General features: G+C 29.9%; 3 protein-coding genes across 3 annotated transcripts; 1 reads left to right on the top strand and 2 right to left on the bottom strand.

Moving 5' to 3' along the window:
- Positions 1–1354: 1354 nt before the first annotated feature.
- Phum_PHUM576840 (mitogen-activated protein kinase ERK-A, putative) lies at positions 1355–4175 on the top strand (the record flags this gene model as incomplete). The annotated part of the gene is made up of 7 exons (XM_002432165.1): positions 1355–1403; positions 2232–2360; positions 2488–2707; positions 2807–2943; positions 3041–3195; positions 3291–3843; positions 3973–4175. The coding sequence occupies 7 exons, from the start codon at positions 1355–1357 to the stop codon at positions 4173–4175; spliced, it is 1446 nt and encodes a 481-aa protein (XP_002432210.1).
- A 1908-nt stretch (positions 4176–6083) lies between these two features.
- Phum_PHUM576830 (uncharacterized protein) lies at positions 6084–11279 on the bottom strand (the record flags this gene model as incomplete). The annotated part of the gene is made up of 10 exons (XM_002432164.1): positions 6084–6107; positions 6208–6469; positions 6556–6707; positions 6788–6841; positions 6917–7191; positions 7273–7398; positions 7501–10390; positions 10537–10746; positions 10838–11026; positions 11121–11279. 10 exons carry the CDS (start codon positions 11277–11279, stop codon positions 6084–6086), a joined length of 4341 nt encoding a protein of 1446 aa, XP_002432209.1.
- A 4202-nt stretch (positions 11280–15481) lies between these two features.
- On the bottom strand, positions 15482–21161 carry Phum_PHUM576820 (elongation of very long chain fatty acids protein, putative; the record flags this gene model as incomplete). The annotated part of the gene is made up of 7 exons (XM_002432163.1): positions 15482–15655; positions 15840–15976; positions 17331–17415; positions 17750–17806; positions 18357–18440; positions 20633–20823; positions 21104–21161. The coding sequence occupies 7 exons, from the start codon at positions 21159–21161 to the stop codon at positions 15482–15484; spliced, it is 786 nt and encodes a 261-aa protein (XP_002432208.1).
- Positions 21162–25911: the final 4750 nt, after the last annotated feature.

Raw genomic sequence — 25911 nt, 5'->3', positions numbered from 1 at the left:
AAAAGTGAAACCGTGACTATTTTTTTTTAAAATAAAAAATGTTTACGTGGTAAAGATATATATGATTGTGATTCGATTTAAAAAAAGGAAAAGGAAAAGAGAGAGAGAGAGAGAGAGATAAGGTATATATGAGTTAGTAAAATAAAACTCAAAAAAAAAATAATTCGAAACTTTATTTTATGACCTCCATTTTTCTTTTTCTTTTCTTTTCTTTTTTCAAAATAAATTTTTATCGTTTGAGAAAAAGAGAGAAAGAGAGAGAGAGGGGGGAGAAGGGGAAGGGAAAATTTAATTTGATGATTTTTTTTTTTTTTTTTGTTTGAAATGTCTCGCGAGAATCCCGAAAATAAAAGAATAAATTTTGAAAATTTAAATTTTCGTTCTCGAACGCGAACGCGAGTTTAACGGTCGTCGCGTCGGAACGCGGTGTGTCGCGGCGGGAGGGAGGAAGGATGAGGCGGTGGAACGATGAGTAGGAGTAGGGGAAGGGGGAAGGAGGAAGGGTAAATTATATTAACATCTCGTCGTATGCGATCGGAATCGGCCACGTATTTAAAGTTTATAATTCAATCAAGGTCGTTTTTTTTTTTTTTTTTTCTACTGTTCATTAACAAGTGAAAACCTGATTTGGCAAAAGTGGATTCAAGTTCTGTTATATTTGCTAATTGTTTATATTCGTCTTATTATTATTATTATCATCATTATTATTATTACTACTACTACTTTTTTTTTTTTTTTGCATCCGAACCTATCGAAAACCTGTTCGAATCGGAAAAGGAAAATAATGAAAAAAGAAAAAGAATTTACTTTGTGCGTTTATGCCTCTCCTTCCCTTCCATCCTCCCCTCCCCCTACCTCTCGCAAAAAAAATGGCGAAAAAAGAAAAGAAAAGAAAAGAAAAGAAAAGAAAAGGAAAGAGAAAAGAATAATTTTTTTTATTTTTTTCAATTTGTTTGTTTGATTTACAGTTGTTGAGAGTTGAGAGTTGCCATCAAATAAAGAGCTGACGTAAAGGAAAAAAAAAAAAAAAATAACGTGTCACTAGAAAAATTGAACAGCTACTACTACCACTACCACTACTGCTGTTGTTGTTTTGTTTTTCTCATCCATCCATCCATCTTGTGTAGACTATCCCTTCTGTATTGACTATCTTTGAAAGATTTTTTTTAAAAATTTCGTTCATTGGTTTTCATTTGTTTTATTTATTGATTAACGTTGTTGTTATTGTTATTATTATTATTATTATTAAATTATAATACTTGTTGCCATCATTGCAAAGTGAAAAAAAAAAAAAAAAAACTTTGAAAAAAAAAGAAGGAAATAGATTTTAGTGTAGTTAAATAAAATAGGAAAAATGGTTGAAAAAATAATTGAAGAATCGGAAGGAGCTCAAACGGTTTGTCGTAAGTATTATTATCATTATTATTATTATTATTTAAATATGGAACCGTTCCGTTTGCTTAACAAAAAATGTATATATATAGTCGTTTTTATCATTATCATTTCGTTCGACTCCCCCGAGATGATAAGAGTGAGAGAGAGAGAGAGAGAGAGAGAGAGAGAAAGTTTTCGGCATTTAAAAATTTACTGCTAGAATGAAAATAATAATAATAATAATAATGTGAAAATGATGTCAGACTGTGTAAAATTCGTTCGTTCTACGGATTCTACGGTTTTTTTTTTTTTTTGCGCACATTTTTATGCGTAATTAAAGTGCGTGCGTGCGTGCGTGCGTGAGTGCGTGAGTGCGGTCGGACGCTTTTCCTCAAACAAATCAAAGTCCGAACTTATCCAAAAGAAGACGATGATGACGACAACGATGACGATGATGACCATCGGTCGTGCGTAATTTTGTTGAGTTGTTTGTTTGTTTGTTTGTTCGTTCGTGAGGTACTTTTTCTCTTCAAGGTTTATGCAAAATTTTTTTTGTTTTTTACAAACGCAAAAACAAACAAACAAACGAACAAACAAATCTGACTCATAGGAATTTTTTTATTTTATTTTTATATTGCTTAACCCGAGTTGCCAAATTATAATTAAACTCGAAGACAATGGAATCGTCGTCGTCGTCGTCGTCGTGGTTGTAGATGTCGCACTTTTGTTTATGATTTAAATATCGGGAAAGATTTTATTGTTTCCCCCGCCCCCCACAGAGATTCGAATGGAAACGAATCGATCGATCATACACTACTAGTTTTTTTTTTTAAATAAATGTTTTCGTATCGTTTCAGGCGAAGTCCTCGCTACAATTTGCGACAAAACCGGAAACGATTCGAATGACGTTCAAGCAAGAAAAGAAGAGGCGAGAAGAAAGAGAAGAAGGAAAAAGAATTCGTCTGTCGTATCTTCATGCTTTCAAGGTAAGACCTTGATTCTGTGTAGCCCTTTTTGATTCCCGGGTTGTCCCACCGTGAGGAAAAGGGAAGAAAGAGGGGGGGGAAGAAAACGAGAGTCTAATCGTTTGTGCGGTATCATTATTAATTTTAGATTTGTACAAATTGACTGGAGAAATACTTGGAGAGGGAGCTTATGCCTCAGTACAAAGTTGTATCAACATATACACGGGAATAGAATATGCTGTGAAAATGATTGAAAAAATTCCGGGACATTCAAGGTCGAGAGTTTTCAAAGAAGTTGAAACTTTTCATCACTGTCAGGGTCATCCTAATATCATACATTTGGTTGAATTTTTTGAAGATGAAGAAAGGTATTTGTCAAAAGAATTAAAAGAAAATGAAAAAAGGAAAAAGGAAAACGTTTTGGATTTAAACGTTTCTTTGTTTGTTTGTTGTTTGTTTGTTTGCAGGTTTTATCTTGTGTTTGAAAAAGTAGTCGGGGGTCAGCTTTTGGATAGAATACAAGAAAAAAATCATTTTTCAGAGCGTGAAGCTTGTCAAATAATTCGGGATCTGGCAAGCGCTTTGCAATTCCTTCACAAAAAAGGTATTATTATTATTATCATCATCATCATCACCGTTTGATACATTTTTTTTTACTTAGAGTTTTCGAAAATGATTTTGATTTCCCCCCCCCCCTCCAGGTATAGCACATCGTGATTTGAAACCGGAAAATATTTTGTGCATATACGAGGACCAACTTTCCCCCGTTAAAATATGTGATTTCGATCTTGGATCCGGGATAAAATTCAATCCCAGTCTTTCATCCCCGATTGCTACCCCACAGCTTCTGACACCGGTGAGAATACATTTTATTTTAATTTGATGTTTCGTTTTTTCTGCACTTTGAACTCTGAAAGTTCTAACTGGAGGGTTTCTTTCTTTTTTCGTCAGGTTGGTAGTGCCGAGTTCATGGCTCCCGAAGTTGTGGAGGCTTTCGTCGGAGAATTCACGGCCTACGACAAGCGATGCGATTTGTGGTCTCTCGGTGTCATAATGTATATTCTTCTCTGCGGGTATCCTCCGTTCTACGGTAATTGCGGAAACGATTGCGGGTGGCAAGACGGTGAAAACTGTTGCCGGTGTCGCGAACTTTTATTCCAAAGCATTCAAGAAGGACGGTACGAGTTCCCGGATCCGGAGTGGTCCGACATAAGCGACGAAGCCAAGGATTTGATACAGCATTTATTGGTTAAGGAGGCGAGTTTGAGACTGAGCGCGGATTCCGTGCTTGAACACCCTTGGATGAAGTACCTGAACGCACCCATTTATCAAAGAACTCTCGTCACTCCGCACAACATAAGGAGAAACAACAGCGCGAGAGGACTTTCAGCCTTTGCCGAGAGCGCGATGGCAGTCAACAGAGTTTTCCAACAACATTTTTCAATGAACATCGACATGATTCCGAAACATTCTGTTGAGACTGCCAAGCTTAGTAATAATCAAGGTGAATGAATGAATGAATGAATGAATGAGTAGTATTATAAAATTAATTTTTTGCAAATGGCGGACACGCACACACGCACTCGTGATTTTGAGAAAATCTACATAACAGTTTTTTTTTGTTCTTAAAAAGGTGAAGTATTCGGACTGTCACCGCCAAGCGAATCAAGACTGATGCAAAGAAGATTGCTTACCAAATCACAAACCGGAAGTCAATGCGGTCGTCAAGACAAACTCACGGATTCGGTGTACAGTAATTTACTATCTTCACAGCCGATTCAATTAAATGAAAAGTTGGTAGCGAGTCAAACGGTTGTGGCATCGCCGAGCGGTTAATGTTTCATCCTCTATGGCCTGCCCTGTCGCCTTCCGATTCGAATTTTTTTCCCTATCGATTTCCATCTGTCTCCCCACCCACCCCCAACCCCTCCCCGACGTTCTCTACTACTACCACCACCACCGCCACCGCCACCCTCCTCAAGTACCCGACGATGCCACAATTATTTCAACTACTACTACTACTACTACTACTATTATTATTATTATTATTATTTTTGATTGATTTTTCTTTTCAAAAAAAAAAAAGTACACACTTTAAACGTACATTCTACAATTAGGTACAACAATAATAATAATAATGATAATTGAGTCAGGTTGAACAAGAAGAAAAAGAAAAAAAAAAAGAAAATTTTTTTGCTCAAGGGATGATGATGATGATGATGATAAGTCGTAAAAACGGGTATATAAGTAAATAAGGTTTTTTTTTTTTGTGCAGGTTGGAGAAAAGAGTTTTTTTTTTATATATATATATATGTATATGTGTGTGTGTGCGTGTATACACACACTCGTTCAGAGATGATGAGAAAGAGAAATATATATATATGTAGAGAAAGAGAAAGAGAGAGAAAGAAAATGTGAAAGAGGGAACGGATGATACTCGACGCGAAAAACGAGAAAAGAATCGTCGTTTGAAAAAAGTTTTCCGGGATGATGATTGATGATGGGAAAACCGGAAGTAACGCGACACACACACACACGCGCGTTGCGTTTGTAGTACCGGAAACAGATTGAAAAATTTCATTCAGGGACGCGTTTAAATTTAAAAAGAAAAAACGGCGACGATTGAGATTGATGACAATAAATAATAATAATAATAATAATGTTTGTGATAAGGGTTGATGATGATGTTGGGCATCGAGATCTCCGTTCTCTTTCTCCCCCTCTCTCTCTCTCTCTCTCTCTCTGTCCCTCCGTTGATTTTTGCATAGAGTAAATAAAAAAATAAAAAAAAAATCTCTGACGCGCGTGTCGTGTAGAAAAAATTTGATCCAAAAATTATAACTAAATGATAATAATAATGATTATGATGATGATAATGATGATAAACTCCTACTCCTCCTCCCTACCCCCCACTATAGAATAAAATTATTATTTAAAAATAATTAAAAAAAAAAAAAAACAAAAACAAAAACAAAATGTTATTAAGAAAAGAAAAAGACTGAATCGAAAAGAAAAAAAAAATAATTTTTTTTTTTTTTTATTTGTATAAGAGGAAAAAATTATTTAAATATAAAAAAAAATTAAAAATTATTAAAAAATGCTTTTGTTTGTTTATTTATTTATTTACTAATTACATAGAGTAAAAAAAAAATAATTTCCTTATAAATAAATACACGTTGATTATTTTTTATTAATTTGCACGAAAAAATAAATATTGCATGTAATTATATTATACTCCATGGTAATGCCGTGCAAAGCCTCCGTTATTACAAGTTACCACCGTTTCCGTTTATTTTCTCTATGAGTTAAAAAAAGATTTGGGAAGAAGGGAAATATGGCAGGAATTTATTATTACCGTAAAATAATAAAAAAAAAATTCGTTCATATACGAAGTAAATAGATATATATTAATATATAATAAAATGTTAGTTTCGATAATATAAATATTTATACACATTTTATATAAATAACTATTTATGTATATTATTATTATTATTTGTTAAATTTACATCCAACTTTACTTTTTTATTAATTAATTAATTTTCCTCCACAACATCGATCGATTGATTACATATGTTAACTAAAGCTATTATCACAAAGCTTAATTTTTTTTTTAAATAATCCCAACGTCGCCGCCTAAACGACAAACGAACAAACAATAAATCATTTCCGGTTTCCTCTTTCGTCGAAGGGCAAAAAATTCAATTTTCCTTTCTTTCCTCCTTCCGGAATTTAAACGTGTCGTTATAATAATCCCAATTGACCAAACTGAAACAAAATAATAATGATAATTTAGATATGTATTTCCACGGGGATTTTCCAATTGGGAAAAAATCCCTCCGCTCCGTCCCCCCGCTCCGCCCCTCACCAGAGTTTGCCTTTGTTGTTCTTTTTCCAATACGTTGTGCGTTTGTTCGTCGTTAAATTTAACAATGGCGGATAAAACTTTTGCCAAAACCATTTGTTCTTTCCCCATCATGTATTCGTACAAAATGTTTCTCAGGTATTCGTATTCCGTGTCGTTTTCCAAACCCCCCCCAACCGACGAGTAATACCAATCGTGTGCATCCGGTGAATTTTTCCGAGATTTTTTCTTAGCTCCCAATTTTTTCAATTCGAATATTTCTTTCCTACGAAATCCAAAAAGAACAAGAAAATTAATAATAATAATAATTGAAAAAAGATGAACGTTAATAATAATAATAATAATTAATACTTGTATTGTTTTTTCAATTCTTTCATTTCCGTTGCTTGTTGTATGAGTTGCCTTTGCAAAACTTCTATCGAACTCACGTCTGAATTCCTGTGGTTGTTGTTGGAATTTTCCAACGTTGAACTCGCCAAAGATTTACTTTCAGGTTCCAATTCCTGTGAAAAACAAAACAAAAAGTGTCATCCATGTTTGTTTCCTTTCATTTCCTTCATAAAAAAAAAAAATGAAAACTCACGACTTCTTCTAAAATTTCCTCGGTTATGATTTCCGGTTTGCTATTTAACAAATTCTGCAAAAAAGAAAAAAGGAAAAGTTTTTCAAAAGAAAAACAAAAAGAAAAGTCATAGAGTAATAAAATTATTACTTTGTTCGTTTCATTTATCATATTTTGCTGATGATTCCTTTCGTGTCGTAACATTTCCAACAGGGAAAAATTACCATCGTCGACGTTTTTCCCTTTCGCGACGTTTGTCTCATCAACATCATCATCATCATCATCATCGTCACTTCTTTTTCCTTTTTTTTCCCTTTTTGAATTTTTCTCGAGTAGTAGTAATTTTTCATTTTCTAAAAGTTTATTTTTCGTCGCGTTTAATTCTTCCACGACCGAATGTAATTGTTCGAGTGTCGTTTCGTGATCTGCAACGCAAACAAACAAACAAACAAACATACAAACGTTTTTAAGAGAAAACGCAAAACAAACAAACAACAAAAAATTACCCAAGAGTTTAACTTTCATCGTTTCGATTTCTTCATCTCTTTCTGCAATTTCCGAATCGTATTGAATTATAATTTTTTTGATTTCGTCTCTGTGTTTGTTGTAAACATCTTCCGGTACTTCCATCCCTTTCCGTGCGCGAGAGAGAGAGAGAGAGAGAAAAAAAAACGTCAATTAATTCAAAGTTGCGTACAAACGCCGCACCCCCACCCCCACCGAAGAAAACTTACTTTCCAATTGTTTTTTCAACGCTTCTATTTCCACGTCTCTATCTTCAATTTCTTTATCGTATCTCATTATTATACTCTTGACTTCTTCCCCGTGTTTTTCCGTCGCGACTTCCGCTTTATTTTCATCCTCGTTGAATTTATCATCTAGTTCCGCTTTCAAAGCCATCATGCAATTTTCGAGTTCAGCCATTTTTAAATTTTTTTCTTCTTCTCTCGCTTTGAGTTCGTCTCTTTCGCTTGTCACCTTTTCCAATTTTTCCAATATTTCCGCCGACGTTTTTTCCGCCATAACCATTTTCTCGTTGGCTTCTTTCATTTCCGTATTTAAATTTTCCTCGTAATTCCCGATGTCTTCCTCGTGTTTCGAATTTATGTATTTGATTTCGTTTTTCAAAACGTTCAATTTGTTTTCGTTTTCCGTCGCGAGACGAAGTTTTTCTTCTTCGTGACGTTTTTCCCTTTCTTCGAAATTTTCTTTCATACTTTTCAAACTGTTTCTCAACGTTTCCAATTCGTTGTTTTTCATTTGTATCTCTCCGAACGCTTCGTTCATTTCGTTTGTCAATTTCAATACTTTTTCGTTTAGTTCTTGTATCTTCTTTTCTTCGCTTAATCCGTTTTGAATTTTCTCCTCATCGTTTGTTGTTGTTGCGGTTGCGGTTGTTTCCTCCGCCTCGAACGTTCGTTCCCTTTCGTTCAACTTTTCCCTCATGTTTTCGTTTTCAACCGTTAGATTATCATTTTTTTCAATTAGTTCCTTCACGTCGTTTTCTTTTCCCTCCACGACCTTCAACATTTCCATTATTTTCTCTTGTAATTTTTCATTCGCTTCTTTTTCTTTGCTCGTTTCTTGTCTACTCGTTTGCAATTCCGTTTCTAATTTTTTTTCCACGTTCGAATGAGTTTTCTTTAAATTTTCTATTTCGGCCAACAGGAGATTACACTCTTGCGTTAACTTGTCGACCAAAATCGTTTTCTCTTCTTTTTCCTTAAGTTCTCCTTTTAAATTTCCTCTCAGCGCTTCCAATTCGTTTTTGAGCCTTTCGTTTATTTCCTTTTCCTTTTTCACGACGTCCAATTCTTCCAAATTTTCAACTTTTCCCTTCCATTCTTCCAATTCGGATTTTAATCGAATTATTTCATCGTCTTTTTTCAACGTTTCCGCTTTCATTCCTTCCGTTTCCGCCGCGATGGATTTCAATGATTTTTCCCAAACGAATTTTAATTTTTCCATACCGTCCGTGAAAATTTCACGATTCGTCACGGCGTCGGTTTTTACATTTTCCCACTCTCTCTTAAATTCTTTTATTTTTTCCGTTAGTTTTGTCTTTTGCGTCAAATATTTTTTCCATTCTTTTCCCCTCATCTTTTTCTCCTCTTCTAAATTTTTAACTTTTTCCTTTGTCTCGTTTAAATCCTTCACAAGTTTTCCACACTTTTCCATCAAATCGTTTTGTAATTTTCTATTTTCCACATCCAATTTGTTGTATTTATCAACGTATTCTTTCAATTTGGATTCCGTTTCAATTTTTTCTTTTCTCGCATTTTCTTTTTCGTTTTCGTATTTTTTTATTTTTTCATTTTTATCAATCAATTCTTTTTTCAATTCTTCATTTTCACACGATTTTTCTTTACGTTCTTTCACGACGTTTTCACGCTCATTTTCCATTTCCGAACATTTTTCTTTCCACCTTTTCATTTCTTCTTCGTTTATCGACGATTGACTTTTTTCATTTTTCAACTCGGATTCGAGAATGTCTATTTTCGTCGTCAGATTCGTAACATCGGATTTGAGTTTTTCAATAAGGTGAAAATTTTCCGCCGCGTCGTTGTTCGTTCTCATCGTTTCCGTTTCCGGAATTTTTTGTTGAACGAATTCAATTTCTTTAACCGTTTCCCGGACGGTTTGATGATTATGAAAAAGTTGATCGAGATTATTTCTAACGGTCGTCATTCGTTTTTCTAATTTGTCTTGTGCCACTTTTATCTCGGACGTTTTCCTTTTGGCCAATTCATCGAAATCTAAACTTTTCCTTTTGATCATATCGAAAAGTGACGTCATATCCGTTTTTTTATTTTTTTCAAAAAATTCACTTTCAATTTTTTTCGCTTTTAATTCATCCGACAACTTTTTATTTTCATCCCCTTTCATTTTTATTTGATTCATTAAATCTTTCGTGATTTCATTGATTCGATTTTCGTATTTTTCCGCCATTTCTTTTTTTTCTTTTACGTATTCGTTTTCTTTCGTTTTTAATTCTTTCGTCAATGTTTTTATTTGTTCTTCCTTGGCATCCATTTCTTTCCGTGCGGCAATTATTTTCTCTTCCGCTTCCGTCGATTCGTTTCCTTTTATTTTTTCCATTTCCTCTTTCAATTCCTTCAACGTCTTATTATTATTTTCTATTATTAAATTTTTAGCTTTGATCTCGGAATTCAATTCGTTTATTTTTTCTTTACATTTTAATAATAAATTATTTAATTTTTCAATTTTTTTATCTTTGTCGTCTGATTTACTACTATTACTACCACTAATATTATTATCATCTTGACTAGATTCTATATTATAAGAATTATCACCATCACCGGAACCTTGTACCTTTTTATCATCTTCCGTAATTATATTTCTCGATAGCAAATGACTAAGACTTTCATTTTCCGATTTCATTTTTTGTATTTCCGATTTTAATTCCGACATTTTTAGTTTCAACGTATCACTTTTTATATCTTCCGTTGCTTCATTCATTGTCGTGTCACACCTGTGTACTAAATGACAGGCCGTTTCTTTTATCTTTTTCAACCTATCTATTTCCGTTTGCAATTCTTTATTTTGATTTTTCAAATGAGTTAATTCCGCAGATAAATTTTCCGATTTATAATTTCCCTCGTCCTGAAACAAAATATATAAAAAAAAATTAGAGAAAAAATAAATTTATCATCATATTATGATACTTTTATATAAATAAATAAAGATAAATAAATAAAAATTTCTATTTACTTAACTGATAAGAAACTCTGAAATGAGACAATGCTTACCTGACTACTATTACTTAAATCGATTAACTGAGTATTACTTTCTCCATTGTTGTTAAGTAATGATATTTTTGTTCTTAGTGTACCAATTTTATGATCTCTATCTTCTATTTCATTTCTCAATGATTCTTCTAAATGAGCTTTGGCTTTTTGTTCTAATTGACATTGTTCCCTTAATTCTGCCATACGTCTTAAAGCTTTATCCTGACTTTCCTATAAAAAAACAAATAACCCACAATTGAATTAAATTCAATAGGAGTGTCATAAAATTTTTTTTTTCGAAACTCGATATTATTATTATTACTTGTAAAACATTTTTCGTTTTGAAATTTTCATGTTGTAGTTCTTTATAATGTTTTAATAAATCTGTATATCTTCCTTTGTACTTGTTGTACCTATTTAACATTTTTTTAAAACTTTGATATAATTGCTCTTTAGATATTTTTTCTATTTGTCCAGATAATCCATCTTCGAATTCAGATTCCATATCACTCTGTTAAAGTAAAAATTTTAATTTTCGTTAAGTGTATTCACATGTTAAAACTATTCGAGTTAAAAGTATGATTTATCAGGCTATGATAAAATACCTGTAAAAAATTCTGATTTAATCCTGATTCATAAATAGGAAATAAAGGAGGTTCACTGGTAACTGAACTTAGCGATGATCTTCTACTTCTACTCACACCATGAGTCATATTGGACGGAGATGTAGCAGTCAAATCGACATTTTGCAATGTGAGTTGCATTTTTCCAGCTCCATCTTGGTAATCTAAATAATTTTAAAAAAGAAAAAAATGTTTTAATAATGTTTATAAAAATAAAAATTTATCCTTTTATTTATTTAGTAACATTAGCCACTTACCATCATCGCCACCAATACTGAAAAGATTTGTCGAAACATTTGGTATATCGGTTGAATAATTAAATGAAGAACTTGCATTATTATTATCTGTTAATGAATTTACTGAAGGAGAAGGAGAAATAACCTGAAAATTAATAATAATAATAATAATAATCATTTTTATTAATCAATAAAACATAACCAGATTTTTTTTTTTTTAGGTCAATGATATCAATTTAAACCATATATATATATATATAGGTAGTTATACATTAAAAAGGACAATGGTGTAACATGAATCAAATAACGTATAAACAAATACTAATATGTTTTAGAAAAAAAAAAATTTTAAATTTATAATTATAAAAAAGAAAATAATTATTGCTAACCTGTGCTAACTGCTGTACTGATACGGGAAACTTTATTGGAGCTTGTTTAAACTCCTCTTCAATTTTATCTTTTAATTTTTTAAACATATTTTTGAATTATTCACTAAACAATAATAATAATAATAATTAACTATATACAATGAAACATTTAAAAAAAAAAATAAAAAAAAAACAATAAACAAATTTAATTTAACAATTACTGTATGACATATTTAAATTATTATTATTTAATTACATATAATTCGTAAAAAAATGTTTTTATTTTGAATTTCTACGTCATCGAACATGGCGTTCTAAGACTACGAAAACTTTTTTTTTCTAATTACACGACTTTTTTATTTTATCATTATTATTACGCGCAATTGAAGCAAAGCAAATAAACGTTATTATTTCACTCTTGAAAATTTTCTAAATTCGATTAATTAATAATAATAATTTATAACGTAATAATAAATAATAATAATAATAATAACGATGATGACGTCAAAGATACTTTTACTTCAATAAACTAAATACAGGAAACGTGCTAATAATTAATTTAACTACTATGTGTCTAAAAAAAAAAAAAAGCAATAAAATATTTTTTTAAATGCAAAAGGGAAAAGAATATCATTTGTAACAAAATAATAATAATAATAATAATAATAATAAAAAGCTAAAACGAAAAGAAAAAAAAAATTAATTACTAATATTATATAATTATTATATATTGTTCTCACTCATCAAATATTATTATTATTAGTCGATTATTATTATCTACACAGTTATTAAAACTACTCAAACTAATAATACCGAACGAAATATATATATACTTATATAAATATAATTTAAAAAAAAAAAAAAAACAAAATAAAATCATAAATTATTTACAATATATAATATTAAATAATAATAATAAAACAAGCAAAAAAAATTAAAATCAATGAAGACAATAATAATAAGTTAATATAACCCATATAATATTACACAATTAAAACTTTTTATCTCTTTTTTTTTTTTTTTGTAAAATTTTAGCCACTAAAACCTTATTTAATTTTTGAGCAATTTATATATACACACAAGGCAAAAATTTGATGATAATAATAATAATCAACACTAAATAAAAATAAAAATTAATGGATTATTATAAATAAATATTGCATATGATGTATCATATCTATTTAGTTATTAATTTTGGTAACAAATAAAATATGTGTTTTAACACGTGTGAAGAAAAGATACACGTGCCCAAACTCACTCACACACGCGCACACACACACACACACTAAAGAAATAATTAATTAATCGATCACGTTTTTTCGTTTATAAATTTATAAAGAAATAAAAAAAAATTCATTTTTTTGCATTCGATTAAATGTGTATAAAATATATAATTTATATATATATATATACAAAAAATTTTAATTTTTGATTTTAATGAAGCGTTTATTTGTTAAGTACCCAGCTTAACGATATTTTAATAAAATTAATAATTCATATTACGAATAAATCATTTTTTTTAAATATAATTACGGCGATTATACGTTACCATCATTTCGTAATAAAAAATAATAATAAACGAACAACATGCAAATAATTTCTTTTTCAAAAAAAAAGTAACATTAATAATATTGTTAATGATATTAAATAATAATAATCTTACCCTAAAACCCTGATAATTAAACAAAAAAAAAAAAAAAAACGAAATAAATCACAAAAAACAAAAAAAAAACGCACGGAACGCTTATTTTTAACTGACCGTTAATACTTATTCAAAATTTATTCGAACGTTTTTAAATTTTAAAATTTTCTGATTGGCTGTCGGGTAAGCAAAAAATTACTACGTTAGTCAAAACAATTACCAAATAAAATAACAAAATTACAATTTTCTTTCATCTTTTTAACGACAAAACGAATAATAATAATAATAATTATTATTATTATTCAAACGAAACGATTATTAAAATAAAAACTGAAAAAAAAAAAACAAAGGAGCGTTTAACGTTATAACTTTACTTACTACTATTTATAAGTAATATGAATTTTATTATTTTAAAATACATTTACTATTTTTAAAAAATAATAATAATAATAACAACAACAATATAAGCTAAGTAAGGTATTTAACCGTCGGTTTTTTCTTTTTCTCCATATTTCATCCCAAAAATTTTTTTTTTTTTCTTTCTATTTTTTTATTACTGGAATGTGAGAATGAGATAAATATCATTTATTATTATTATTATAATAATAATAACTAATTAACATGAAAAAAAATCATCATTTCTTGTTTTTATCTCTTTCTCTCTCTCTCTCTCTCTCTCTAACCTTTTTCCAATTTTATATAATTATTATTTTAATTTACTTTTCAATTCTAATAATTAAAATAAAAATAATAAAATAAAAACATAACAAAAACAATTAATAATAATAATATCAATAATTAATTAATTAATTATATGGAATGATTTTAATTTAAAAAAAAAAAATTTTCTTCTTTGGAATGAAATAATAATAATAATAATTAAGTTGTGTATATATATATGTATAAATATATTACAAAATCATAAAAATTTCAATTAAGTAAATAAATATAATAATAATAATAATAATAATAACAACTAATTCTTCTCTCACTCTATGTATATATGTATATGTATATATATATACATATAAAATAATTTAAATTTCATTATATTTTGGTCGAAATAAAATTTAAATAATAAAACGAAAAAAAAAAAATAAAATAAAATATTAATAATAATAATAATAAATAAATAAAAAAAATTAAAAAAAAAAAAAAAACAAAAAAAAAACGATTCGAATAATCGCACGGTTATCAATCAATCAATGATTATTATTAAATTTTTTTTTTTTTCATTCCGACTTTATTTTTTAAATATTTTGAGCTTTTTCTTTTTTTTACTTGCCACCACCTTTTTAATCACTTTATTATATTTATAATAATAATAATAATAATAAAGGTTTGTTTTCATCACTAATTTAAGCGCGATAAAAAAAAAAAGGAAGGAAGAAAAAATTAAAGAGGAAGAGCAGAGCTTTTAATAGCTTGGACGGCTACCACCTATAAACTTAACATTTTGTTTTGTTTTGATAAAGAAAAATTTAATATCTACTGCTTTATCAACCATTTTCGATAATCGATAATCGAATATCGATCGATCGATCGATCGATATCCACATATATCGACGATTCCAATTCTTCCCTCTCAATTCATTTCGAGAAATCATTTTTTTTTTTCATTACTTCCTTTCTTTCCTTTCTTTCCTTTTTTAGATAATTTAAATAATAATGATAATGATAATAATAATATTAAAAGGGATGACAATTTTGTTTAAAAAAAAAAAAAAAAAGCTCAACGAAATTAAAATTAAATTAGGTTTTTCCTTTTCTCCTAATTATTAATTATTAATTATTCGAGAGATGATTATGATGATGATGATTCGACTGTTGCTGTTGCTGATGCTGTTGCGCTCTCTGTCTGACTTCATCTGGAGTGATGTAATAATCTGATGCGTTTTTCTTAACGTTCGATGATTTGATGGTTCCGTTATTTGAATTCTGAGACCCGGATTTAATCATTTTGCCGGTTTCTCCATTTTCAACAGGTTCGCTACCTTGTTGTTGTTGTTTTCTACTCTCCTGGAATCAATAAATAAATTTGTTTTTTCCTTTTTTTGTTCTCAGACGTTGTCTTCTCTCTCTCCCCCCCTCTTTCTCCTACACTCGACGTACCTTTTGTTTTTTCGACGTGTACGATTCTTTGTAAAATTGATTGAACAAAAAGTAAAACATGACCGCGTGCATTCCGATCCACCAAACGAAAGCTTTCGGATAATTACAGTCGATGAAAAGGAGTTGAAAAGCGTGAACCATAATGGCGATGAATTGTACCTGGAAAATAAAACGTCACCTTAGAAAAGAATATTATTTCGGAGATATCGATCCGTTCGGGGTATGTTCCCTTTGGGCTTCCAACTCTTCAAGAAGCGCGATCGTGACTCCGACCCCCGTTCGGAACGTCACAACCCCCCACCCCCCCCTTAAAAAAATAGAAAAAAATGGAAAAAACCATTACCATTTGAAAAGCTGTCAGGTATTTTTTCCACCAAATGAATTTTTGATATTGTGGTCCGAGAGCCGCAATCAAATAATACGTGTACATAATTATGTGAACGAAAGTGTTGCAAAGACCGAAAAAAGTACTGTGACCACCTAGAGAAAGAGAGAGAGAGAAAAAATGTAATTTAATATTAATAAATCAAAATGAAATAGTAACAACAACAACAACAACAACAAACATCGATTAATGAATGTACGATTGATAAATCTATCGAGATAAGAAAACTTTTTAAAAAAAAAAAAACATTTTTCCGTTCGCGAACGTTTTCTTTTTTTTAAGCCGTTATTAATGTTATTGTTATTATTATTATTATTATTATTATTATTATTATTATTTAATTTTGTTTGTTGTTTGTTGTTATTGTAAAAAAAAAAAAAAAAACGTAATAAAATTTGATAGTTAATAATAAAAAAAAAAAAGAAATTAAAGTAAAGGTGTTTTTTTTATTTTTTATTTTTTCAACACCGACATTTGTACAAGAAATAAAAAAAAACAAACAAACAAACAATAACAACAACAACAACGTTACTTACTACTGATAAAACAAAAAAAAAAAAAACAAAAAAAATTAACGATGTTGAAAAATTCATTGAATTTCATTTTCTTAAATAATAATAATAAATCTTAATTTTATAACTCCATTATTATTATTATTATTATTACTATCCCTATTCTTATCGATATTATTTAACGCATTCGATACTAATAATGATAATAATAACAACAACAACAAACTTTTTTTTTTTTATTTGTTTGTAATAATTTCAAAAAAAAAAAAATGGCCGACATCTTAATAATCTCCTCTTTTTCCGTTTCCTTTCGTTTCCCCCTCCCCTCTTTCAACCCCAGCCCCCTTTTTTTTCTTTAAATAACTTTTTAGAAATTTCTAGATTTCCGGTGTATTTCATCATCATCATCATCTCGCCTCACGCCCGCTCGCAATCAGGAAGTCATTAATTATTAAATAATTTTTAATTGATTTTGCCTCTTTCAATGTAATTCGTAGGTATAAGGAAATGAAGAAATGGAAAGGGGGGAAGAAAGGGGGAAGAGGGCGGAAAGAGAGAGAGAGACAGAATAATGAGTAAAGGTAATGTTACACATGTCATGCGAATGCCGCGGAGGAGAAGAAGAAGAAAGTATAACAATCATAATAATACTAAATAAATAATAATAATAATAATAATAGCAACAAGGCTCGAATGTGTTTAATTGGGTCAGTGAGTCAGTGTATGTTCAGCAATTTAATAAAAAAAAAAAGCGTAGGATGATAATAATAATAAAAATAATTAGGTTTATTCAGGTACAAACATTTTTAAATCGAGTCAGCAGCCTATTCTCGGATTTGGTTTGCATCATTAGGCGACGCACACCTTTGAAATCGAAGAACGCATTTTTGTTGGTTTGTTTGTTTGTTTGTTTGTTTTTATTTTGTTATAAACTTACCAGGAGTGAATTTGACACCGAACCAAACAGACATGGGCATGACTCCGTGATGTATAACGTGAAGAGTCGAAATGTGTTGATTTTTCTTACGTAAAACGAAAAAGAACTGAAAAAATAATAATAATAATAATATAAAGTCTCGAAAAGAATTTTTTTTTTGGATTCCGACGAACGTTTGAATTCGCCGAACGGCAAAACAGACAGACAAACAAACAAACAAACAAACAAATAAAATTCATCATTAAAATTTTCTCAGCGGCAATACCGCCGATCATTTCAAACAAAACAATTATATATTTAACGAATGAGGAAGAAAAGTTCCTTCCGGTTAAAAAATTAAAAAAAACCGTTAATTAACGTATTGCGGAAGTGCGTAAAGCGGAAGTGATTGCAAGAAAGAAAAACTTTTTTGTTCTTACCGTGTCGAAAAACTCCGTAAATTTTGAAAAATAATACCACCAGCACGCGTGTACCATCTGAAAAATTTTCAATAAATAAATAAATTTTTAATAAATTTATTAATTCGTTCAATAATTTTAGTAAAAAAAAATTAAATTTAAAATTTAATAAACGAACTTATAAATAAATGAATGATTGAATAAATTAATAAATAAATAAATGAAATAAATCAGACAAACATTTGGCCATGATATAAAAAAGATACTGATTGATGAATAATAGAAAATTTATTATTATTATTATTATTATTAATACGTTTATTTTTAAATGACAAGAAAATAAATAAATGATGACAAAAAAAAACAATAAAAGCATCAATAAATTTTCATTTATTTATGTATATATATATATTTTTGCAAAATTATTCCATGCAAATATCATGCGAAAAATAAAAATGGCCGCACCGGAAATAATATCATCTCACACGTTCATCCTTTCATTTCATTTCATAGATATACATGCGAGAATAAAAAATTCGTTCGTCTTGTTGCTCGCGCGGGAAAAAGTTTCCAAAAAAAAAAAAAAAAAAAACGCAGCGCATAATACATGATGAGTGAGTATACTTACCCTTAACGTTTCGGGATGATTCGAATAATCAACCGGTTGACAGCTGTAGCTATAATGTCCAGTCAGCCAACCTGACATACCTATCTGGAAATATATGAGACACACGGAGGCAACAATTAAAAAAAAAAGAAAACCCAGACACCGTGAAAAAATAAATTCAAAAAATAAATAAATAGAAAAAAAGGAATTACTTCGCATGTTGGATTTTTCAAAAAGGAAGTAACGAATAAACGATTTGTGACAGAGAGAGAGAGAGAAAGAACGAGAGAGTGAGAGAGAGAAACATTTTTCGTCGTTACGATAGGGGGGGGGGTACCTTAATTCACCGCCTTCATTATTATCAATACAACAATCGAACAGTGCCTGCCTTTTTGAACATCGTGGACCGTTATTTTTTTTTTTTTACCATAGAGATAATAAAAAGGAAGGTCGATCGATCGATCGACCGTTATTATTATTAAAATATTTAAATACAGAGACCTTAAGGAAATCGGAAAATATATAAATAATAGGAGGAAATGGTTTGTAATGGAAAATTTTTTTTTACAGCCATTCTCATAACGGTTATTATTATTATTATTATTATTTTGTTTTCAAGGGCAAAAAAACAGGAAAAAATAAATAAGTTATTAAAATACTATTAATGTTATTATTATTATTATTATTACGGGAAAAAATTTGAATTGAGGAAGAAAATAAAATTGGCGGGAAAAATACCATAATCATAAAATTTTTTTTAAAAATCGCGTTCCTGGGAATGTCGAAAAATCCACGGCCGCGAAAAAACGCATTTAAATTACAAAAATTAATTTGTTTGTTTGTTTGTTTGTTTGTTTTCCCGCTTTCGGAAAGTTTTTTTTTTTTTAATTAATTAATTTTCGATCGTAAAATTAATCACAGCCCACAAACAAACAAACAAAAAAATGGCGGTGACATTCATCCCTTACGAGTAAGTTATTTACAAGTAAATATTATAACGGAATCGGTGGCGGAGGTGGCGCCGACGGTGGCGGTTTTTTTTCTCTTTTTCACCACCGTAACCCTTTCTTTCCATCCATCCATTCATCCCCTTTTTTCCATTAATCTAAAGAAAAATTTAATACGAGACGACGACATGTTGATTTTTTTCTTCTAATGTTAAATGAATTCATGTTAAAAAGTTTTCGAGAGAGAGAGAATGAGTGAGAGAGTGAGAGTGAGAGTGAGAGTGAGAGAAATATAATTTGATTTCGATTTTGTTAATAATTTTTACACAGTCACATGACACCCACATCCGACACCCACCCCCAACCGACAAAAAAAAAAATAAACGCGAACGTATTGTAAGTATTATTATTATTATTATTATTATTATTATTATTATTACGTACGCACAAAATGATAGAGAATGTAATAATAAAAAAAAAAATATATATGTATGTACATGAGCGGCCAATATATGTTGTCTGTTTTTTTTTTTTTTTTTGAAATGGGTTTGAATGTTTATGTGTTTATGTTTATGTTTTGGCCACTCACCCTTATGGCGGTCGGAGAGGAGGAATAATCAACTGGTTGACATCTAAAAGAATATTGACCCCACCAACCTCCCATCAAGCACTAGAAACAAAAAAAAAAAAAAAAATTCATAAAAAAAAAAAAAATAAAATAAAATTTTTCTTTCCCCCCGAGGGGTTTGTTGGTTGGTTTCTGACGGTGGCAGTGGCGGTTTCCAGTTTTTCCTTTTTTTTCGAATTTGCATGTAAAGTAAAAATTTATTTATATCACATGGACCCCCTCCCTGATTAGTTTTTTTTTTTTCCGAGTGAAATTTCTTCATTAGTGGGTCAAGGTGATCTCACCTTGTTAGTACTTTTACAACAACAACAACCGTTCGTATTTTTTTTTTTTTTTTTATACATTTTTTTTTCCGTTAAACTTTCCAAACATCAACCAAGCTTTTTTTTTTTTTTAACTTCCGCTTCGTATAAAAGCTTTCGTCATCATCATCATTAGTCCCGCTATTTTTAAAAAGGGAGCTAATAAGTAAAAAAAAAAAGAAAATTTAGTTAATCGATATGTTGGGAAAGAGGGAATTTAATGGTTGCATTGTAAAAATTCATTTTTAAAACATTAGGGGGGGGGGGGCACGCGCCGCTAAGGAAATTTACCTGCCACTTCATTTTTTTTTAAAGGAAATGAGGGGAGAGAGTGAGAGAGAAAATTCGGGGGAGCCGGAAAAAAAGGAAATGGCAAACGTGATTCCTTTTTTTTTTGTCATTTCTCCTTTTTTTTCTTACCTCGTAAAAGAGCCAAATACTAAATAATACTTGAAATAAATTGTAATAAATTAAAACGTTTCTAAGTTCAAACGGTTTCCTATTTTCCATTAATTTCGGACCGAGGACTTTGACTAAATAAACGTATGATAAACATATTCCGAGAGTCGGAAGCGGCGATGACATGAACAACCATTCCCTTGTTCTCGGATCTGAAACGGTTAAAAATATATAACGTTAAAAAAAAACTGCTTTCCCCTCCCTCCATCCCTCCATCCCACCCTCAATACCTCCAACGATACCCTCATTTGCTTTCCCCATCGCCCACCCCCCCCAAAAAAAATTCAATCAATCAATCGATTACCCAAAGTGTTGGTAATTATCATAAGGAAAATTCCGCGAAAAAAGTCATCGAAAATTTAATTATGTGCCCATAATAATAATAATAATAATAATAATAATAATAATGATAATACACGTAATTAAACTCACCTCCTGTTTTATCCATGAGGTCTGTAAAATCATTATAATAATTTCTAATGAACGCCATATTTATTTTTTATTCTCTTCTTATTCTCGTATAGAGTGATGTATTTAATTCAATTCTTCCCTTTTTCTTATTTCTGAAAATATACAAAAAAAAAAAAAATATTATTTCAAAAAGAGAAAGAGAGAAAGAGAGAGAAACAAACAAACAAACAGAAAAAAAATTCGATATGTCCGTGCTAACCGTTGTTAATTAAAAAAAAAAAAAAAATTTTTTTTTCAAACAATAAATAAATAGCGGATGTCATTGATTGCCAAGTATTTGTAAATAAGAAAGAACCGTATGCGAAATTTCGTGGCGTAAGACACTAACAAACAAACAACAACGCATCGACAACAAACAATGATTAGAGTCACGTTCATCATCTTTAAAAAAGAAAAAATTACAAAATTTGCACTACGACGACAATAACGATTCGAACGCGAAAAATTTTTTTTTTTTTATTTTTCCCACGTTGGTAATACTGTCATATGTTAAACTCTTTGTTATCCATTTCATTTAACACAACAACATTGACCTCACTAAGAGGAAATACAAAAAATATTTAAAATTATATACGTTACATTTTTTTAAAAAAAAAATCATCTTTGTCTGGAACGAATAAAAAAAAAAATTCTTTCAACTGCCAATTTCATGTCTTATGTAATTTTACTCATAACAGTTTTTCTTTCTTTTTTTTTTTTTATGTACGTGTGAATAATGATAATTACAAAATATGGTGGCAAAAAAAAAAAAAAAAAAATTTCATTTCTATGAAATTGTATAATATTCAAACTAAAAATAACGTTTCACGAAAGTTACGGTCGCCATTTTTCTTGTTGCAAAAAGGCGGTGGATGGAAGAATAAAAGACCTAAAAAAAAATTTATTTAATTTAATCGTTTTTCGTGTCGTTTAAATTTCCCCCTTCCCTCCCCCCGTTTAATTATTATTATTATTCCAGGCAAATGATTAAGTGGATCCGATGCGGGGAGCACGGAGGGGTCCACGATCCGCAAATAACTTTTGGCACAATTTTCCCATTATTCTGTCACAGACTTTAAACCAAGGACGTCGGTCATTTTGGTTTTCCGTTTTTTTTTTTTTGAATGAAATTTAATTTAAATAATTTTAAATTCATTTTTTTTATCTTAACGAAATCTTTTCTTTTTTCCCAAGATAAATCATCATCATCATCATCATCTTAAAAATTAATTGTACAAATAAAAAAATGGAATCATCAATCCATCAAGGTACACATCAAGGTACAACAAATAAAACGTATAAAACGCAATTTTTCTCAGATTTTTTTTTTGTAAACGTAGAAAGCTGAGAGAAAGAGAGAGAAAGGAAGAGGAAGAGAGGGAGAGATAGAGAGAGATGGAAAATTATTAAAAGTTAACACGATGAGTATACAATCAGGACCAAAACTAAAGAATGAATCCATTTATTTATTACTCCATCACGTTTTTTTTTTTCAATTTTATTTTTACATCCGTCACACTTTATTTCCATCGATAATTATTAAGCCAAAATATAATTTAAATGTGAGGAAAATTTTTTTTAAGATGCCAAAAAAATTTGTAACGATGCAAAAAAAAGCAAAAAATGAAAGAAAATTCGAACGACGACCGTGACAGATTTTCGTATTATTTTTAAACACCGTTTTCGAACCGCGTCTCAAATTCATTTCACCCGAAATTTTAATTTAATAATAATGATAGTTTTTTTTTTTTTTTTTCGGGTGTTTTTAGTTAAAATTTCTTTTTCGTCTTCAAGGTACGCACTCGTCGTATATTATTTCGATCGACCTTGAAACGGGTTAACATAACCGCGATTAATACGAAATAACCTAAACCGAGTATGACTGACTGACTACCTATGTCGAAATACCTGTTAAAAAAAAAAACTAATGTAAATATTTTCGTTGGAATAAATATTTGAAAAGACATTAATAATAATAATAATATTAATATCGACACAAACACGAATTTTTTCTTTATTAAATACTAAATAATTTCGCGAACCGCCATTTTTTTACGCGAGAAAAGGTGTATGACGTGTGACGATTTATCGCGTGTATCCCGCGTGAACCTTGTGTGCAAAAAAAAAAAAAACCTTTATTATTTAAAATACTTTTGACCTAATAATTTTAATAATTTGTATGACCTCCTACCCCTCCTACCCCCTTCTTCTTCTTCCTATTATTCTTCTTCTTTTTCATTTTACTCAATTTGACCTTAAAAAAAAAATTTTTTAAATATTTCGTGATTTTTTATTTGCATTTTCATTTTAATTTTCCAACCTTTTTCTTTTTTCTTTTTTTTTTTTTTTTTTAATTTGAGGTAAAAATTTTTAAATTCTTTTGTTTTTTTTTTAAAAATCCTTGAGCTCAAAACGATATTCAAATGATTTTTTTCTTCTCCAAAAATAATAATAATAATAATAATAATAAGAAAAAGACAATAAAAAAAAGTTAAAAATTTAAAATTATAAAATTGTTTGTAAATAGTGGTAATGATGGTGGTGGTGGTAGTAGTGGTAGCACCTCACGGCACATTTTATTACCTCGTAATTTAAAAATTAAATTTTTTTTTCCGTTTGTTTACAAACAATACAAACAAACAAACAAAATCAAACGAATCGATAAATAATAATAATTTTTTTTTATTTTATAGCATTTACGGCGCGCGCACGTGTAATCATTATTATTATCACTATCATTATTATTATTTTCGTCGACTCGTTAATGATTTAAAATTACTCGATAATGGATTATTATTATTATTATTATTATTATTAATGGATTGCATATTCAATTATTGGTAATAATTAATCGCTCGAAAGAATCAGTCGTACGAAAAAGGATTGAAATTTTAAAATGGCGGGAAAAAATCGTCCACCGCCTTCTTGTAATCGTGCAAACGTTGCAAAATAATATTTACGGAGGTAGGAATGAAACTTGCAAAACAAACTTGGCATTTGTTTAATTTTTTTAAATTGATGTAACGGACGAAACTAAGGATCTCTCGTCCTAATACACGAACGTCCGGAATGCGTAGTAAGAAAAAAAAAAAAAAAACGTCGGCGTATGCCAATAAAACAAACAAACAAACGGTTTCGCGTTTGTCGCGCCGTCGTTTGTTCGTGTTGTAAAAAAAAGGAAAAACTCGAATTGAAAATCGTTTTTTTTTTTGCTACAAAAACGGGAGACAAAACGAATTGGAATGTTAAGCAACTCAAAAATTTAATTTTTTTTTTTTGTGTTCACATTTGAAAACCTGGAACCTGGAAAAGTAAGGAAGGCAGGAGAGGGGAGGGAAGTGGGGGTAACGAAACCTCGGAAAAATCATTTACGCTAAATCCAACAATTTTCACGATTATTATTTTAACAAGTAAAAACTTGAACTTTGATCCGGGCGATCATTGGAAAACATGGATAAGATCAAAACAATCGTCGAAATGCGACGACGATTTCAAGGTGCTCCCCTCTCCCCCTCCCCCCCACGCACACGCACTTTTCTTACACAACAATTTCGACATTTTCAAACCGGGTAAATAATAACAAATAAAAATCGTACATTTCATTCCTTTTATTATTATTATTATTTTTTTTTTTACCTTCGTTTCGATCGTTTGATTCCCACACATGCTAATTTTCAAGTTGCCAACTTTTGAAAAAAAAAAAAAATATATATTTTTAAAAAAAAATTCCCTCCGGTGGCCTTACGTAAGTACTAAGAAAATAATTTACCCCCGAGGCGTTTTAATAAAAAAAAAAAACCAAAAAATACAATTTCGAACCGAGTATTAAAAAAATAGCGTAGGAAGAAGAGAGAGAGAGAGAAAAAGAGAGAGATAGAAGGATAGAAACTGGAAAGTATGAGGAAAAGGAGGAGGAGGAGAAGGAGGAAAATGTGCGCGGTAATTAAAAATATTACAATTTAATTAACAGATTCGACTCCGCCATTTCGGGGTCACTAGTGTTAAACAAATGTTAATTTTTGCACGGGGAAAAATCATGAGTACCACTCGACGGGTACCTGATTTGACCTCATTAAAATTACCATTTGAATCGATATTCGAATAACAATTGCGACGAACGCATCTCATTAATTTAATAACAATAAACGAAAATCAATTTTCATAACTTTCCATCGACACAAAAGCCACGTTGTAAAAACCTTGCGAAATTTTCTTACGTGTTCGTTCGGTAACCGGAAATGACAGAGAGAGAGAGATAGATAGATAGATAGATAGATAGAAAGAGAGAGAGAGAGAGAGAGAGAGAGAACATCATCCGTTCATCGATTTAATTACTTTTGTAAACGCTTATAAATTAAAAAAATTTAAATTTTTTTTTTTTTTTTACTCGATAGGCCACATTTAAATAAAAAAATTTTTTTTTTTAAATAAGAAGATCAAGGTTAATTTCATTACGTAATTATTATTATTATTATTATTATTATTATTATTATTATTATTATTATTATTATTATGTGTGTTACAACATTGTGTGTGTGTGTGTGGATGGATGGATAGATGGATGGTTGGTGATTGTTGGTGAGAAAGTTTTTTTTTTTTTTTATAGGCGATGTGAGTGATAAAAAGTGAGTGAGTAATAAAAAAAAAATTTCAATTTTACATGTAATCATTCGATGCGTGTTATACGTTTCTAAAATTCTTTTGGAAATAATTAAACCCCTCCCCCCTTCTGGACCCCCTCCCTCACCCCCCTCGACATACACCGGAGTGTTTAAACGGATTACGTAACA

Source organism: Pediculus humanus, genomic scaffold (assembly GCF_000006295.1).
Source record: "Pediculus humanus corporis 1103172108306 genomic scaffold, whole genome shotgun sequence".
Taxonomy (NCBI): Eukaryota; Metazoa; Arthropoda; class Insecta; order Psocodea; family Pediculidae; genus Pediculus; species Pediculus humanus.
This window is presented reverse-complemented; position numbering and strand designations above follow the sequence as displayed.